General features: G+C 37.4%; 1 protein-coding gene across 1 annotated transcript in view; it reads left to right on the forward strand.

Moving 5' to 3' along the window:
* man1a1 (mannosidase, alpha, class 1A, member 1) overlaps positions 1–20,360 on the forward strand; it is a 162,197-nt gene that overhangs the window by 95,938 nt on the left and 45,899 nt on the right. The window contains exon 5 of the mRNA XM_067417967.1: positions 14,605–14,699. Within this exon, the coding sequence (XP_067274068.1) occupies positions 14,605–14,699 (95 nt within the window). The remainder of the gene's footprint in view (positions 1–14,604; positions 14,700–20,360) is intronic.

A 20,360-nucleotide genomic window follows, 5' to 3' on the forward strand; every position in this document is an offset into this window, starting at 1 on the left:
AATGAACGGAATAATACATTGTTTAAACTTGAATACATCTACAGTATTAGGCTGGCTACAATAGGCGGTGTTACTGGTGTTCACACTCAACACCGGTTACATTAGGGTCGACAAATATAAAATTTTATAAAAGTGGAAAAAAAACGCCTGCGGTAGTAGAGGCGTGGCTGTCTGTAGACAGAAACATTCCTCAAGTGTTGGCTACTGTACTGACTGAATAGATAGTGCATGAATAAAGGATAAATGCACTGCTTCCACTGGTTTGATTATTTAGGCCTACTGTTTCATGTCAAGGAAAAGTTCAATGTTTACCCCAGCACCGCTCACTCGGAGTGTTCAAAATGCTGTAACGCGTAAATTAATATTAATAATATTTGTTTTAATCATATTTGGGACAAGAGTTGTGACCCTAAATTGCTTGCACAAAACTCTTGATCAGCACTCAAAGTTTGTTTGTTTGTTGGAAGTAATACGTTGTCAAATACGTTTAAACTTAAATTTGTTTTAAATATGGATATTTTAGCACTTTGAGATTTTGTTTAATATAAAGTGCATTATAAATATTTTTTTTTTTTTTTTTGTGATCAAATGTTTATTGAAAGGAAAAGAACAAGATACTTCAAGGCATTTCAAAATCACAACAAGACAGTCAAAAGAAAATGTAAATATACATATACAAACATATACACACTTACATAAAATAAAATATACATATATAAACAATATACACATATAGGGAAAATAGATAAAAAAAAAAAAAAAAAAAAGAGGGGAACACTTACATATAAATGGGAATTACTCAAGTTCAGGACCTCGAATTAATGTAATAAATTATCATAACCAGGCTTTCAATGACTCAGCAAAAGTGTTCCAACTACAGTGTCTTTTCATTCGCACCATTAACTCGAGCAGTAGACAATTCTAGAAAGATCACATCCAGAAATGTAAGAATCCAACATTTTACAGAAAGTGAATGAGGAGGTTTCCATCTCAATGCAATCATTTTTTTAGCAGCTGTGATACCAGCTAGTACTATGCGCTTATGCTGAATATTAGAGTTCAGCATTGTTAAATTATTTAGTAACAATACAGGCACCGTTGCGGGTATTGTTACTGAAACCAAATCAGACAATCTAGATGCTACTTCTGTCCAAAACAGAGCAACAGGCGGGCACTCCCACATCATGTGTAAGAAAGTACCTGGAACCTTGAGAACACATAGAGTACAAGTTGGTTCGGTTAATCTCTTCATTAAATGGAGTTTGCGAGGGGTTAAATACGTTCTATGTACAAAGTTGAAGTGGATCTGTTGGTGGTCAGGGTTACGAGAGGCCTCCTTTATATTTACCCAGACATCCTCCCAAATAAAGTCTGGGTCCAAATTCGGGCAGTCATGTCTCCACAGTCTATCTATAAATAAAATTTATTGTTATTATTATTATTATATTTTTCTTGTACAAACATATCGATTCGCTTCAAAAGGCCTTTATTAACCCCAGTGTGTGTTTGTGTGTGCGCGTGCGTGCACGTGTTTGAGAGAGAGAGAGAGAGAGAGAGAGAGAGAGAGAGAGAGAGAGAGTGAGAGAGTGGGAGAAAGAGTATGTGCTTTCTATACATGATAAAACATAAATTTGTGGCAAAAAAAAAAAAAAAAAATTGACCTTTTTATCCTATTGTTTACTATAGTTATTTGCTTGGTCAGTGTTTTTGTGGGTTTTGGTGCTGTTGTCGACTGTAAGGACCTTTTGAAATGACTGAAATCATTTGGCGAGACGATACGGAACTGTAATGCGGTCAAGATCTGCCTGGAACTACTTTAGCCAAGCGTTTCCCTGAAAATAATTGCACACCTTAGAGCGTTTGTCCACCAATTAGATTCAAGCATTCAACACCCCTGTATAAAAAAAAAATCCTGAATAAGTGTTGTTTGTTTGGCAGACAGCCACAGATCATTTGTGCACTGGTAAATGTCATATGGGAAAACACACTGAGCTCTGCTTCTGTGCATACGCACTGCAAACGGAATATGTGGGAACCTGGCATAAGCACTCCCGATATTATTTTAGTATGGACTTTGTGCCAAAGTACTGGAACTTGACAGCTTGGCAGTAGTCTGTGAAATCACACTAGTGCTGCCTGTTCTTCCTTTGATATGGCGAGGGATGATATTTAGGGTCAGTGTGGCTCCACGTTCTCACTAGGTCTGCTTTATCAGTGAGCACAGGTGCGTCTCTGTGGCCTATTTCATCACAATGCTGAAAGCCTGTTCTCCATCTATCTCTCGCCCCTGTCATCTCATGCCATCCATCTCGTCTTTTCAACCAGCCCCTCATTTTCATCTGAATGGCTACGGTATGACTACGCTGTTTGTCATTAGCAGACATACCCGTGACAACTAAATATTGGTGCCGACCATCACAGAGATGTGTTTTCTAGCACATTTTAGCTTACTGGTATTGTTAAGCTTCCCCCACCCCACCCCACATCCACTTCTTTGATATGACGTGTCACAATGTCAAGGCCGACTCGGTGGGTCTGAACACAGAGACTTCAGTGTCCTATTGAAAAGAGCGGCAACAGGATCCGCCGCTGATAAATTCTGCTTCCATTCCGCCTTGTCGCCCATTCATCCCCGTTGTATTATAAGCACAATGGCCCCATGTTACCGTATATCTGTCCAATTAAAAAGATGCCTGCTCAGCCTTAGAGGAATCAATTATTCCTCATCTGTCTGTCACACTGCTGTACACCTCTGGCAAACAAACTCTGGCATTAAAGGGTCATGAAACACCCTGTTTCAGCAGCAGTCAGTTCTCAACCCCGGTTTTGAAAAATGCTAAAAAAAAAAAGTGGGCGTGGTTTAGCGGCGGAGTGCAGGGGGGTGAGGGGAGACTGACAGGTGACAACAGCACAGCAACGTTTTTTTTTTCTGATTCAGTTTTATTTCGCTCTCATTAAAAGCATCAAAGCTTCCCACAAATGCAAATACAATACACACAAGGATTTGTAAGCTCATCATTACACAAATACATATCCTGTGACAACTATAATTCAATGCACAATTTAATGCACAGCCCTACTGTTGTATAACTTTGATCAATTCTGAGGCTTATTTTGTGGAGTTATATGTGCCGTTTAGCCAGTTAAATAGCCTTGAAGAGCGTTTACGCAGACGAATCGCGATTGTGTTAGACTCAGGATCTATTGAAGAGATTGCAGGCAATGCAGACACTCGTACAAAGCGGAAAAAGACACTCGATCACTGTAAACCCTAATGTTGTCTTTACTTAAACTAATCAAGTAATCTTGACTAAATATAACTAGTTTAGTCGAAAAACTCAAAAATATAAGTTAGTATAACTTATTAACCTACAAAATACATAAACTTAAGATTTCAAGTTGAATGAACACAAAATCATAATTAATAAAAATAGCTCACGCTGGTGTTGCTTTGATGTGATTGGCCATGCAAGGAGTTCTGTCTGGCAACGAGAACTAATTCACTGATTGGAGGACATTTACAAAAGGCGGTCCTTTTCTGTTGCTGATTCAAATTAAGATGGAGACTTTTTAATTGTGTGCAATCTTAAAATCGGTAAGTAAAAATTTGTAAGTTACTAAACATAATAACAATATGTGAACTAACTTAACTTATAACTAACCAGACTGACTTTATTTCTGTTTTAATGAAAATAATAGTTTTGTTATAAATTTAGTGTGTTTAGTGTGTTTAGTCTTGACCCTTGACTGTATAATATTAATAGTACTCTGGCTGTTTTGTGTTTGTGAGACACATTTGTGAAGGAACACAAAGTCAAGAGAAAATATCATCAAGTGATATTGTTTAATCATTGATGATAACATCATCATGTAGTTATTAAGAGTTTTGAAATATTAATAAAAATATCCATGAGATTCTTTACTCTTGTGGTAGTTGAACAATTTATTTTATTTTTTGTGCACAACATGTTTAAATCTACGGCATTAGTTAGACATGAACAGACATCAAGAATCCGTGTATGAATCTCTGCAATGGTGACAATCCCCCCCAAAAATCTGATAAACAGATCAACTCTGAACATAAAACAAGCTACAAAAAACATCACAACAAAAGAGCAAAAGTAAAAGCAAATAGTAAGAATCAAAGAAAATGTCACAATTCAGATGTATAATTTATTCATGCTGCAATGTTGAAGTTTTGATTGGTTGTACCCAGCATGGTATACTGAACTTCTGGTGTACCCAGTTTGGTTAACTTAATTTAAGTACAGTGAACGTGAGCACCAAGTTAAGTGAACTTAAATATATAAGTTTTGGGAGACTGCATTATCCATTGAATTGAGGGAACGAGCTAACTCAAACCAATTGAGTTCAATCAACTTATTAGGGTTTTCAATGATTTTGATCCATCATTGCGTCACTCACTTACTGTATGCAATCTCACTGTTAGAAGCACCGCTGCATCAGTCAGAGGAAAATGCCTATCAACACGTGCTGTCATGAATAATTAAGCGCATGCCGTCATGAATTAAGCAACGCGTCTTATAGGATAAAGACGTGCAGTCTCATAAATAATTGAGACAGCGATGAGTCATCGCCGTACTATAGTACAAGAAAACATCATAACCTATGACGTTGACATGAAGATAAATTTAAACCAGGAAGTTGTAAATAGAGCAAAAAAGCTTAAAATTAACTAGTTTTCTCCCACATTCAAAGCAAACAGGTGGTAACGTTGTCTTCAATGAAGTTCAACACACATACTTCTGTTAAAATCTATGAAAATTTGGTTTAGGGTTTCATGACCCTTTAATGCAGAATTAATTCATTACAGTTACCGCACCAGCCAGCAGAAGCTCAATGTCGGCGGAGCTCTGTTGTGTTCTTTATCGGAATGAATAAGGTTGGAAAAAGGTGAGGTTTAGGCCTGTTTTACATGCGTAGAAGTAAAACAACTGCGTAAATGAACACAGACAGCGTTTCTGCTGCGTGACAGAACAGCAAAAAAGTTTCCAAAAAAGTTTGGAAAATAAAATTGAGTATTTCTATTGATAAATGCTATAGATGATACTTGATCGTCATGAAATCCGCACTACTGTTTAAAAGTTTGAGGCCAGTAAAATTATAAATGATTTAATTAGTAAAATGATTTTATTTAAAAAAAATTGAAAGAATGATATATAAATATAAATTGTATTACATAAGAAACATTTCTGAAGGATCATTTGACACTGAAGAATGGTGTAATGATGCTGAAATCGTGCATAAAAAAACAACAACGCCTGTGCCAGACTGATGCCGGCTGGACTGGATTTACCATGAGTTTTCACAATTGAGATCGTCACACAGAGTTTTAAAGATGATTACATTTTAAATAATATTACTAACCATCAATACAATAAATTGTGGTTTATCATAAAACCGGTAATCGTTCCATCCCTACTGTTAAATACTGTAATCAGTTCATATCCGTGCTAGGATAAATACAGGCTGTTTTCGTGCACCGTGTGAAGCGAGCTTTAGACTCATACATAGATGTTTGCGATACATCAGTTAGAGATCTGTGTGTTGTGCGTCTGGATTGTACCACTACACAAACCAGATGTGGGCAGGCTGCTCCATTATTACAACACGTCTTGTATCGCGGCCAAAGGGAAGCCGGCGCAGAGCAGCCTTTGGCTGGAGCTCTGGGTGTAATTACTGACTGTGTTCATATGAGAGATCGCTCTCGCACTCAGGTTTCAGAATCCAACCTTGGGGAAATATCACAGGTTTCATTATTCATTTAGTGCTGTCTTATTCTCTCTGTACATATCTTGAATACATCACTTTTATGATGTTTTCCCTAAAGATCTCCTTTCTAGCATGCTAAAGGAAGCTCTCAGACTACGCTGTTCGATTAAACAGTTCCCTGCAAGGCTTTGTTGTAACTGCTTCTGTAAGAACAGTTAGAAATGCAGTAGAATTTGACCGACCGAGGAAAGCCTTTGGCAACATTTAGAGAACAAGGTGGCTGATGGCTAATACATACAATATATATATATATGTCAGAAAGAGGTTTGGTCCAGCCCAAAATTGCTAAACGTGCTTTTAATTGTCTTAAACAAATTATTTAGGCAAATGCACTATAAAACGTCATTGCTGTCTTAGAAAAAAACAAATATGTCAAGTTGTGTGAGGAGTAATAAATCACAATAAACACAAGTTGCACGGTGATGCTCCAGAGCGTTGTCTTTGAAAATCTGCTGAGAAATATAATAAAAATGCATATCTTGCACAGTGAAGCATGGAGGAAGAGGAAGAGGTGTCATGATGTGGGGAACCTTTTAGCTGCTGATATTGGTTAGCCACGTGAAAGATCATTTAATGCTTTGGAGCACAGGAGAATGTTGCAGAATGGCTGGCTTCAAACAAATGAAAAGCTCTGTATCCGGGTGATCATTTACATAACTGTTATATGTCGTCATATCGTCCAGCCCTAAAATGTGTATAGTTTTATTTATTCAAATTGGTTTCTTGAAGATGACAGTGAGTTCACTAAACTAAAATAGCCCCTACAGTCACCAGATCTCAACAATAGTCAATCTTAAAGCTCTTTCCTGTTTTAAATGTGTTTGTGGCATTCACGCTGAAAACCACTTTCGTTGATGAAACCGCAGTCATTCCGGCTGACGGTAGCATCACATGCATACCTTCTAGTAAATATTTTGTCTCACATTAAGTTGTCTGCAAGTTGGGGAAGGCTATTACATTCTAAATTACTTTACCTACAGCATATTTCCTGACCGGTGATTTGTATAAGCCATGATTTATTGCTTAAATGACACATCTTTTACTTTTCTGGGTTCCAACTGTCATGAGCTGATGGTCACTAATGTTCTGATAATGAGATGACAGTGGCAAGTTCCTGTGGGTTTAATAGTGCCCTTCACTTTGGCTCTATACATCCTTTTTTTTCTGGTCATAATTTCCCCTCATCTGTCTTGCTCTTGCATGTACACTGTTGGAGCTCAAGGCTGAGCCTCACGGGCTAGAGCTGCCTCGCTCTGCTGACTTAAGATAAATATGCAGAAATGTTCAGAGTAATTGCTTTCAGGTGCTACTTTCAGAAGTGTCTCCCGCTTGCTTTGAAATGATCTACTGTACCAGACCCTAAGTGATGTCAAATGATGCTTTCTGCTGTGTCAGAGGTGGCAGCCATTTAGCACAGGACAGTGTCAAGCAACTCTATTGCATTTTATTTTCTTACTCTTTTTGCAATTAATGAACAGCTTTTAATTATTAATTCTGTCTCTCTACGTTCTGTTAGGCCTGAAAGATATCAAGTGTAGTTGTTCACTTCAGACCTTACTGAAAATCAATATTTCATGCTATGTAGCACAAGTTTGCAGAGAATGAGATGCTTGTATTAGTCACTCTTTTCATAAATTTTCCGTGTGTGTGTGTGTGTGTGTGTGTGTGTGTGGTAACTTTTAAAACATTTTAAAAACTCTATTCATGAATTAATGTGTAAGTGTTGTATGACTGAGCACCAGTCTCTCTCACCCATAGACAAATACACACAACCACTATCCCTGTGTGCCAACTAAAATAATGTCTTCAGAGGGCACTGAAGTGTCTCATCTAATTATCAACAGATTAATAAACCCCTCTATGAATGAATTCCGTGTGTGTTGTATGAGCAATTGCAATAATGATGCTTAAACACCTTAGCATACAGCTCTGTGGATGGTCAATAACGATTCACGGTGTGTTTAAAAATGTATTAAAACACCTTTAATTTGGTAAATGGAGTTCAACTGGGCTACGGCTTCTGGGATTTTTTGTCGATCTTGTTTTGTGTGCCTGGTTTACCTTGGATTCAGCAATTAATCTTTTAAACCTAAATCGGTTTTCCCAAAAGCATCCGTGTTGAAAACTCACTCTGTTTAATGAAATATCGAAACTGAGGTTTTGTTTTGTAATAATAAAGTTTACTGGAACAGTACATTTGTCACTCTCAAATCAGCATTGATGTCCAATCTGTTTGTGCAAAGTAAAGTGCAATCCTATAAACTTAATTAGCATTTTTCAAAATAGCTTAATTTGTGTTAAAATAATGTATTCAAATTTGCATACTGCACATTTGCTGTTAGTTTAGCCATATTTTCATTTCTACAAAATACACTTTCTATGCTCCCTTGCTGAGCTGTGGACCTCATGGTGGTGTAAATGTCAGTCTTTGTCAAAGCTGTCTTGAGCTTTAGGGCTTTGCTTTCATTGCTTTTTTTAACCTTTCTGTCAGATGGTCTTCATACCTGGATTAGACAGGATCTCTGGGTGAATGCATGCAGGTTTTGGAGGGCTTTGAAAGGGTCAGTTGGCTCTGCAGCGGTGTGCTCCAGTGCCTGTAGTCCTAACCGTAATCTAGGTAAAGGCTCATGAGGTTCTCCAGTCACCATCCACTGTCAAAGCAATTTGTCTTATTTAGTGGACATCTAGCACTTGACCAACAGTTGCTTTGTGTCTTGCACGTCCATGCACACTGCACACCTTGAAGTGGCACAGGACATTTGAGCAACCTTCAAGTCATTAGTGTGCTTAACCTTGTTTTTAGTTCTAAGTAGTAGTATTTGTATTTGTAGTAGTAGTAGTAGTAGTAGTAGTAATCGTGAATTATGATGATTATATTTAATAATGTTTATTACTTCCGTTTTTAATAATTATTTTATCAGCTAAATAAATGTTAAACTGAAATAATAAATGTTATATTAAATAGTAAGCTAAATATAAATAAAACTAATATAAACTTAAACTTAAAAATAAATATAAAAATAATACATATTACAACATCTAAATAATACTATACATCTTTTATAAAAAAAAAAAAAAGAAAAAAAATATATATATATATATATATATATATATATATATATATATATATATATATATATATATATATATATATATATATATATATATATATATATATATATATATATATATATATATATATATATATATATATAATATATTTCTAAGGCATTGGGGGGGGTGCATAGGCGATCACCACTTAATTGTGCTTAATTTTGTAATATGTTAAATTAATGTAATCAGCACAAATTTTGTACTCTTCTCTGATAAATTGACCACATACATCTCTAGCACACTGTGGCCATCAGTTCTCATTTAAGGCGAGACACTACAGGTGAATAGGGAATTTTTTTAAATTACAAGATATCACTATGAAACTTTTCCAGTTTATTATTGGCATAAACTTAAGAAAAAAAATGTATTGCAAGTTTTGTATAAAATAATGTTTTAATATGCAAATGGAGCCTTGTATACTTAAATATACGCTCATTTGCATATATAAAAAAAAAAAAAACTAAATCTGGAAATTGGAAAGGACCAGGTTCAAAATTCTTGATTCTGTTTGTTAACATATTAGATGAGAGGGCTTTTACTGAGGGGATTCTTTATATCTTATTTTGTTCTTTAGTAAAGTATAGAATCCATGACAATAGCCTTGAAAAATCAATTTTCGCCATATTTTTTGGAGTAAAAAGACCTATAACTCAAGATAGTTATTATATATCTACAAATCCCTCTGTAAAAGCCTTCACAATATAGTTGAGTATAAGGCTGGAAAAGCTGGTGCTTGTAGATGCTACTGAAGTGGAAAATATCTAACTCTGAGTGTGAGGAAAAACTCATTTTGAGAAAACGGGCTTTAAAGTTTTGTATTGTATAATTGCATACATTTCCCCCAACCTAAAAACTAAATATATATTCACTTCATTTATATCAGCAGTGTATAACATTTAAAACATATGTAAATTAATAAATTATTAATACCAAAAGCCTTAAGTTGAAGAGAAATACCTTAACAAACACACATCATAAGTCACAAAGACAGCAAAAAAAAAAAAAAAAAAAAACCTGTCCCTGTTTGTTGTATGTCCATAACTATTTGAATCTAATTCTGACAGGGTTTCATCTTCTAATCTTTTGTTGTTTATTTTCTTTTTATCAGCTCTTGCTACTTTATCCTTTTTGTGAGTGTTTATGAGCTTATTTCAGCGTTGTCTGCATTTTCTCTCAGGCGGAGAATACACATCGGCCAATCAGATGTGATTTTCGGCTGCAAACTTTCGCGGTTGGTTAGTTCTACAAAGGAAATGCCCATATTTGGATTAGACAGTCTCATACACAGCACTGAGAGCTTTACAATGATACCAGGCATGACATGTTTCTGTGAATGGAGACGGGACGGGAGCTCGCGTTAGACTAACTTTTGATGATTTCGGGTAGAACTCTAAAGACGCAAGTTGACAAAATATAGTGAATTAACCACATTAACGTGTAATGTTGACGGTGTTTTTTTTTTTTTTTTTTTTTTTTTGACATGAACGCTTACATGTTAAGGGAGCAAACTGGCCCAAAATCTCAAAATTGACCACTGCATGAAAAAACGATGTTTTTACCTGCCGTGTCTCGCCTTAAATTAAAGGCAGACTGTTTAATAAAAACATTGTATCTTTTTATATATTAAAGCTGAGCCATTTTTAAAGCTGAGCCACTATATTCTAGGTGAACCATTTTGGTTGTCTTTTTTGTTTTCTCTGAGGTGTAGGGATTCATTACCGACATTGATAAAAGTGATCACGCTTTAAGTGAAAAGCCATCCCAAACTGTTCCCACAAAGTTGGGAGCATGAAATTGTCCAAAATGTCTTGGCATGCTGAAGCATTAATAGTTCCTTCACTGGAACTAAGGGGCCAAGCCCAACCCCTGAAAACCCAGACTTATCTATCGGATTGCAAGACGGAGAAGCATGATTCGTCACTCCAGAGAACACGTCTCCACTGCTCTAGAGTCCGGTGGTGACGTGCTTTACACCACTGCATCCGACATTTCGCATTGCACTTGACGTAAGGCTTGGATGCAGCTGCTCACCCATGGAAACCTTTCCAATGAATCTCTCTACACACTGTTCTTGTGCTAATCTGAAGGCCATATTAAGTTTGGAGGTCTGTAGCTATTGACTCGGCAGAAAGTTGGCGAAATCTGCGCACTGTGCGCCTCAGCATGCTCTAACCCGGCTCTTTGTGGCTGAGTTGCTGTTGTTCTCAATTGCTTACACTTTGTTATAAAACCACCAACAGTGGACCGTGGAATATTTAGTAGTGAGGAAATGGCACAAATGACTTTTTGCACAGATGGCAAGCTATCACGGTACCACGCTTGAATTTACTGAGCTCCTGAGGGCGACCCATTTATTCACAAATGTTTGTAGAAGCGTCTGTATGCCTAGGTGCTTGAATTCATACACCTGTGGCCATGGAAGTGATTGGAACTCCTAAATTACATGGTTTGGAAGGGTGTCCCAATACTATCTGCAAAATAATGTATGTTCCCATAACACGGTTGAAATCGCCATAGAAACCGTTCATGCCACAAGCCACATAACACAGCTAGACATAAGCACTCAAGCCACCGACCGCTAATAGCTCAAAAACAGCAGGCAGGTTTGATGGAGCTTCTGGCTGTTTTAGTTCCCAGTTACTTAGAATAGAAAGGATGCATGCTGTATGTGACATTCTACGGCTCACTTCCAAACTTTCTTTTTAAACCTGCCTAAAAGCCTTGGACATGGCGAAGGTGGCAGGCCTGTTGGCGACATCCAACCAGACAACCTGCCAAGCGAATTCACGTGGACAGGATAACAGCTCACCTTGTGTTTGAAGTAGCAAGGGCGAGCACACAGACTTCATCTAGGCCGCCGAGGCGCTGGGGAAAACGCTACAGAGCGATGCACACGTCTAGGTTTTGACCTCATCCTTCATATGCATACCGAATGGCAGGCTTGGATGTAAAGACGTCCTAATTTAGAGCTGTAGATGAGCCCTGCAGTGGGATTTGTGATCAGTATGTTTAGATTTGATACTGACTCTTTAACATACTTCACTGTTACAGCTGATTTCATTCCAATTGTTATTGTTTTACTGGTTCACACTAGTGCAGTGCTTTTATTTCCCCAATAAATTTTGCAGTTTCATTTCTGTCTGTGCCGCCTCTCCTCTCTCGTGTTGTGAAAGGCTCTCACGGAGCGATCTGGCCGTGCTCATGGGACCTTTGCTTTGTGGGCTTTCTGACTCACAGGATGAATTACAAGAGGGACAAGTAAATCCAGCTCTCTGACACGGATCTGCATCCTTCATCAAAATAACCCTCCAAAGGAGCTCAACCCTGCAACAAATACCATAAATATTTGCTTAAATGAAAAATGGAAAGCTGGTCATTTAAATAGAAGTCTTAAAGGTGCAGTTGCAAAAAATAGCCAGTAGTCAGAAAGAAGGCTGCAAAACTAACCTTTTAATACAAGAAACATTTATAAGTGGATCTTAAGGTATGGATCAGTGGAAATCGTCATTAAAAGAATAGGATTACTGTAACAAACCGAACATTTGTTGACAAATTATGCTGATTTACGTTAACTATATTGCTGATATAATGCTGTCTAGCTTGTTAAATGGTTAGTTCACCCCCCAAAAAATGAAAATTAGCTCTTAAGTCATCCGAAGTGTATATGACCTTCTTCTTTCAGACGAATAAATTTAAGACACGAGTCGACTTGCGCTAAAAGAGTGACCCCAGACGCCACGTTTTGGTTTGCCCTATCCTCTGCGCTTGTCGTTCACCTTAACGTATGCGTCAAGGGTTCCTCTTTTAGCACATCGACTCGTACACCGCTGACTGCCGTAAGCTAGTTATTTTAGTCTGTAAGGTTTTAAATATGTATTTATTTATTTATTTTACACAAATGCGCCATTTCTCTTCAGAAGGCCTTTATTAACCCACACTTAAGCAGTTACATGATGGATAGATGCACTTTTATGGACTTCAAAAACAACATAACCATTTTAACCATTATAAAGCTTTGAAGAACCAGGACATTTTTAAAATAACTCTGTCGATTTTCCGACTTGAGGCTGGGTAAATCATGGGCTAGATTTCATTTGACTGAACTAAACCTTTAACATTTTATCAAATGTTTTATTGAAATTGAGCATTATTTGACAGTCTTTTAAAAAATACTTAAGGAATATTAATAATTTGATAGTTTGTCATGTGTTTAAACCAAGCGGCAACCTCCCGCGATCTCTCTTGAAACCAATACGGAAGTAATGTAAACTGCAATTCCTCAACTGGCCTCTAGGGACAGGCTCCAGAAGGGGGCAGAATCTCATTGAGCCCCATGTTAAAATTCTCAACTTTACAGCAGAAAAAAACATGTTTACAGCCAGGTACAAATTGTGGTTTTGGCTTATAAGGCTAATTTTGATCTTGATGACAACTGTGAGGGGGGTGAATTTTTTTTATAACTCATTCGTTTACGTTATATAAAGCCTTAAAGTTCTGCATAATTAAGGGCGTGGTTACAAGTGGATAGCCATTTATCTGCTGTCTGTAGTTATTGCGTCACCTCAGCTCCGCGCACATCCCGCCTTTTTGCCCATCTTCTGTTATCCGGGAGTGACACGCGATGACTCGCTCACAAGATGGCAACGCCCAGCTCACCCCTACTTTAAGCTTCAGAACGGCTTATCGGAATCCTATGGGTGATGTCACGGACACTACGTCCATATTTTTTTACAGTCTATGGTTTAAACGTCATTGTAGTTATCATTATGTGCTTAGTTTTTATACACAGCTTTTGATGAAGAATACAAACGTATATTTTTCCGACACAAATATCACATTTTTTGCTCGCCATAGCCTGTAAAAATATCTAAAAATTAAAGCAATAAGGAGTTTATAATTTGTGTGTTTTTATTTCAATTGATTTTATTTAAATATGTACACTACCGATGAAAAGTTTGAGGTTGGGGTCAAAAATAGTAATGTTATAAAATATTATTACAATTTAATATAACTTAAATGATTAAGTTATACTCAAATGTTACTCAAATGTTTAATTTAATGTGTTTGTTCTTAAGCAGGTCTTATTATTATGTTGAAAACAGTTCTGCTGCTTAATATTTTTGTGGGAAATAAATATTTCAACCAATTTTGTGCTGAATAAAAGTATTAGTTTCCATCACAAAAAAATAAACGTAATAATTATTACTGTCCCCACATTTTTGAAGGATAAAATAGTTGTATATGGCCCCAAATTATCAAAATACTGTATAAACCACTAAAGCCAGATCAGTGTGCTTTGGCTCGGCACGATACCATCTCAGCAGCAGACGGATATGCAGCATATTTGCTGGTCGAGGGATTCGTAGCATCCCTGATGGTTTGAAATGTCAGAGGAGTAGAATGAAGGGCCAGGTTGCAGACAGAAGATGACAGGCAGGCAGCAGGTTTACAGCGGGCCGCGTGCCCTCGTCTTATCTGCTGTTATCAGCCGTCTCCTGAATCCTGCTCTCCGCAGAATATCAATGCCTCTCTTTCTCTCGGCTGACTCTGTGTATCATGCAAATATGAGTGATAAAATAAATATGGCGAGTTTATGGAAAGGCAGGGGCAGCCAGAGGTTACACGGCTCTGCTGTTGCTTTGTATGGGTAAGGTTAGACTAACCTCTGTGTGTCTGTTTGTCTTTCTTTCACTTCAGGTGTTCAGGAAAAAAGCTGTTGAACTAGGAGAGAAGCTGTTGCCGGCTTTTAAGACCCCGACTGGCGTCCCTTGGGCTCTCCTCAACCTAAAGAGGTCAGTGACGCACAAACAAACACATTTCCGCATGAACTCCCTAGGCTTTCTTCAGCCAAGCAGGTCAGATCTCTGCACTGCGTGTCTTATTAAGTTGCAAGCGCTGTATCTAATTCCTCAAACCCAGCAGCGGCTCTTCATCACCTGTGTACCCGGTCCTCCAAGATATGATAATGAATAAACAGTCTGGTGGGATTATTTTGCTGCAGAAGCCATTTTGTGCAGTTCTGTAATATTTGGCAAATTTCAGCTAGCTTGTCTCAGAAATGTCAGTTGGTATGATCCATAAAATGAATGCTCATTTGTAGTCAAATCAAGTTTGGTTCAAAGTTTTGTTGAAGTTTCATTGAAGTTTACATTTATTTGATCTAATATTTTATTTTATTTAATCTTTATTTCAGTGAACAAAAATGATGTGTATAGTTTAAGTTAACAATAGCAACACTGCTAACCAGATTCTGTTACTCTCGTTTTAACATTTATATCTGTAATTAAAAATAAATTTAAAAAATCTATATTTTACTACATATTTCTTGCCCTGTAAATGTGATTTTTGTTTGGTTTTACTAAATGATAGACAAATCAAAATTAATCTCAGTGGTAATTGACAAAATGCTAAAAACATGTTTCTTTTAGATCTATATCCAATCAATAGTTTTAGCTTTTGTGGATTATCAAGTCAAGTTGAGCTTTATTGTCATTCCTCTACGTGGTGACATGCAGTGGATGAAATGTCGTGCCTCGTAGGACCATGGTGCTACATAAATACAGACGGTTTAAACCTATACACAACTAACCTACTGAGAGAGTCTAACTATAAATATACCTTAGAAAATATTTACATAAAAATATACAAATACTTTTACATAAACACTACATGTTCAAAAGGTACATGTTCAAAACAAAAATTGTAAAACAAGCAGCTGGCTAGCGAACAGTGCAATATGATTTTCATTGCATGAACATGTAAACAAACATTTTTGTATGATTGTAGAAAGTGTCTAGTGCAGAGAGAGAGAGTGTGTTACTATATAACAATAGTCTAAGTCAGACATGGGGAAATATATTTATTTTTATGCGGGTCATTTCATAATCAACGGCAGGTTTTGGCAGTATATGTGAGGTTTTTATCATAACTACATTTAAAGGCTGACGTGTATGTGTTTGTACTATGGTTGTGTAGGTTTAATTTGTGTAATACTTTCATTTCATACTAAGGCTGGGTGATTTGACTTTATAAAACGGTTAGTTCCAGCCCTTGATTCTGGTTAATAGCCGTGTTTTATTCATGATAAAACACCGCTATAACCTCTTCACCCAACGGTTCTGTGTATCACTGTACAACACCCTTAGCAACCACTCTTAGCAACGTAAACAAATGTTTGTTCTCATTGATGTTGTTCACTGTTGTCCCTCAAATCTCCCCCTCCCTCTCTCATTTCTGTCAAAAAGGGGTGATGTTTCAGCCGGGACTTTTTACTGCGAGTCGAAGTACTCTCAGAAGTGCTATTCCGCCATACCTTATTGTTCTTCTTTTTAATCCGCTTAGAAAAGCGCCACATTTTATTTTGTCACTTGATCATTCAACTATTAGTGCAACTCGTTTTAGTTAAGGGAATAACAAAGGGAGTATCCCTTTAAGTGGAAGGAAACTTTTTTTCCACTCGCGTGCAACCAATATAAAAAGCACTATATTGTCGAGTCAGTAGGCTAAAATAACCTCACATGAAACCTATATAGAAATATTTTACATTTTTTAAACAGTCTCAATGGTGGTTACCGATTATGCTACAGTCATTCTGACCGGCATTGCTTTGTTGCCTTTCTGGCTGTTATTGCAAATTTTTGCATGTTTCTTTCTTAAAAAAATCAATGATATCTTCCACTGGAACACTATCGCTTTTATTCTCTATTAATTTAAAATGGTGTATTTAAAGCAATTATTTTTGAAACGGATGGAATTAGAAATACAGGCCTGCCCCTAATAAAAGCTTTCTTCCCTTCTTTAGTTTAGGTAAATAAAGGCCCCGGCCTTTATTTGAGGAATTCCGGTATATAACATTAAGCATTTGCACTGATGCTGAAATTATTCTATTTATTAATCTTGTCTTTTGGCTTGCATCCATCACTTTCCCTCCCAAAAAAATGAATAAAATAATAGACCTTGACCGTAATAAATAAATGACACAATATAAATGATTTAGTTATTCCGCCCACGCCCGTTTCATACGCCTATACCAGGGTCAAGGCTCCCAGATGTCCTGGTCTGTAATGGACGTCTGGCCACCTGAACTCTTCAATCGTATAGACAAGCAGGAAGTCAATGCAAAGATCCTGAGAAAGACAAACTGTCAGCGAATTTGATTGGATGAGTTATCCCTCGACTGACATACTACCTAACGCTTGTCTGTTTTGCAGTCAGGCACCGCTGGCGAGGAAAATGCAAAATGAGGGGGCGGCACATGGCGGAGAACAGAATCATACTTCAATGTTTATCAAAGCTTTTCCTATTAGCTTGAGTGTCTAAGGGTGTGTTTCCTTGTTTAAACTGCTGTAGAACTGGAGTGAAGTGCTCTGACAAATGCTCTAAATGGAGCGGCCGAGCATTTACCATTTTATAACAAGGAGCAGCTAATAACACAGCTACAGGACAAATGGTTTTTAGTTCCTGTCAGTAAATATAGCTTTCCACCATATCTGCACTTAGCACAAGTGCTCCTATCACCTCTAGCGAAGGCGCTTTCCTCCCTTCATGTGGGTTACCTACATCGTTAGTCCACATCGCTAATGCTGTTCGCTTCCGCACTATTGTTCGCTTTGGCTCGAGGCACCTGTGGTGCCTCGGTATGCCTGTAATTCATGTCGCAGACCCTTTTCAGGCTGTAGGTGCTAATGTAAGTGTATTCATCTAATGTGCAGAAGTATCCTAATGCATTTTCATAAAATCTTCACAGTTGAAGGCATTTCAAAGAAAGGCAATCTTTTATTTTGCAAAATGATTTTCTGGCTTTTAATGGCTGGATATGACAGGACAGTGGAGAGAGAGGGGTCATGGGGAACTCGGTTCAAAAGTATCATTGAACTCAAACCTGTTTGTGATCACATGCTTGTTCCTGTGTATTTATTCCCTTAATTCATTCATTTTAAGTTTGATTTTTAATATTTGTATTACATTTAGGGCTGCAGCTATCGATTTTTTTTTTTAGTAATCGAGTTGGCCTGCACGATATTGGGAAAAAATTACATTGCAAAAAAAATTGTTTCCCCAACGATATATATTGCGATATTAAGAGCCATCAATCCAGGCTAAAGTAAATAATTACCATTCCATGATATTAATAATTTCACTAACAAGCAAGCTTCATTACAAGTGACAAAAAGAAATGTTGGAAAGTATGTGTAAACATGAAATTAAACCTCCAGTAGGTGGCAGCAGGTGACCGTCTTAATGAGTGAGTCACTGAGTCGTTCATTCAAACAATTCATTCAAGTGCTGAATCTTTTAATAATCGAGTAATCGGGTAATCGTTAGTAACACACTTGTTGCTGTGAGTGAGACGCTTTACGGGTCTGCTGTGAACGATTTTCGCTGCTGAAAGAGAACAAAAACACTAAATATTGCATCTAAAATGTAAGTGACTTTAAGTGAATGTTAATTAATTGTTTATGAAACTGTCATATGAAATCAGTGTCATTTTCAGTCGTGATGGTATTCAGGAAAAAACGCTCACGTGTTGTAATTTCTCCTCGAGAGGCTGCACGAGCGTGAGACTGAAACTGCTCCATTGGGCTGTGATTATGAGGCGTGTTTCAACCAAACCAGGAAAGACATCAATTGGATAGACCTACAACCAATCAGAGCAACGAAGAGACGCATTGTCAAATATCAACAGAGCTCAACAGCACTGTGTTGCCAAGTCCGCTTTTTTTTTTCGCAGGTTGTTTTCTATGTCTGCGGGTTGAAGCGACTTGTGATATATAGACCCATGAGTGCGAATTTTAGCAGGCAACCTTGCCAAAATAACACACATTTTACCCCCCAAACGCCATTTTTCCCCCAGACAACCCCCCCGAGAAGTTATTGTTTAGGGCTAGTAGTTGGTGGGTTTTGTTGTAAAAACTTGGCGACCCTGTCCACACGCGCGCTGAAATCAGGCTGGAATGCACAATCTTTGCCAGTATTGTAAAAAAATTACATAATTTAATGATACACAGAGTACTTACCCAACATGATCATCATTTCTGAGAGAAATTGTGAAGGTGAATGCATATACAAACAAGCTCTTCGTTTAGGATTCAAACAAATATAATCCAAATATAATCATCTGTCCGTCATCGTCTAAAGCCCGCCCTGATGATTTCATTGGTCCGAACAGTTTCTGTTCGGCGATAATTACTCCTCTATGGATCGAGGCCAGACCGAACCGCCCTACCTAAAAACCTTTGTGGGCGGGGCTGAGTTCGGCTGGCATCCAGGCTAGCTCTTGTCCGTCAGGCAAGTAAAATTCTCTTTCACTTGTCCCTTCAAAAAATCCACTTGTCCCGGACAAGCGTTAATGTCGAGCTCTGCTTTGTATTCATCGTAAAGAGCTTTGTCGTGCCGTTTAAGTGATCAGACAAATTGGTGGTGTTTTCTTGTTTTGTGGACACATTTCTTACACTCCATGTAAAGTAGCTCTTTTTGGTCAAAATCCTCCTTTTTGTAGCCAAAATAGTCCTGAAAAGATGATTTCTGGTACAAAACCTTTTTTTTCCTTCTTTTTTTTTTGCAGCGGATCCTCTTCTTTGCGCATTTTAGCAGTGAATATTTGGCCGTGAGCGGTGAGCAGCGGCACAGCGAACCAATCACTGTGCAGGCACATGGAGCGTACATGTCACTCCAGCAACAAACTATTGTCTACTGTGTGCTACCGTTCTCTTAATACACCATGGGCTACTACCCTTCACATCGCATGTTCCGGCGATGTGACTATCGCTCACGCGCACATCGCAATGTCGATGTTAAAACAGAATATCGTTCAGCCCTATAATCGAGTATTCTACCGATTATTTCATAGAGTAATCCGATAATAATTACTTTTTTCTTTATTAAAGAGCAATACTAAATATATAAGAGAAAATAAGACAGGCATCTTAAAATTAACATCTATTTTTTCTTTTTAGAAAATTTTTGTTTTATTGCTGAGATTACATACATTAATAATAACTGTGAAACTAAACCATTTTAATGCATTCAATTGCCATATATAAAATATAAAAAACTAAGTAATTTCAAATTACTTTAAAAAGGTAAAGTACACTCTAAAACTAAACCTACAACCAATTAACCAAAATAATAGTCATATAAATAACAATAATGCCTAAACATTGCATTTATGTTGTGCAACTTACTAAGTTTCAGCGTCAGCTCGGACATGCCATAAGCCTTTACTGTCTTCTGAAGGCGTTGTGGCTTTTGCATGAAGCAAAAAATATTGGACAGGAAGGTAATAAAAAAAAAAAAAAAGATTAGATATGGGCATACTAGAGATATGCGGATCAGCACTAACGCACCGAATCCCCTGTTAAAAACAAACCATCCATCCGCACCTGATCGTCACATTCTCAGTGCGAAGTGTGATGCAATCATCACATAATTGGTGTTGCTCATATTTCTTAAGC

This window comes from Pseudorasbora parva, chromosome 15, assembly GCF_024679245.1.
Source record: "Pseudorasbora parva isolate DD20220531a chromosome 15, ASM2467924v1, whole genome shotgun sequence".
NCBI lineage: Eukaryota > Metazoa > Chordata > Actinopteri > Cypriniformes > Gobionidae > Pseudorasbora > Pseudorasbora parva.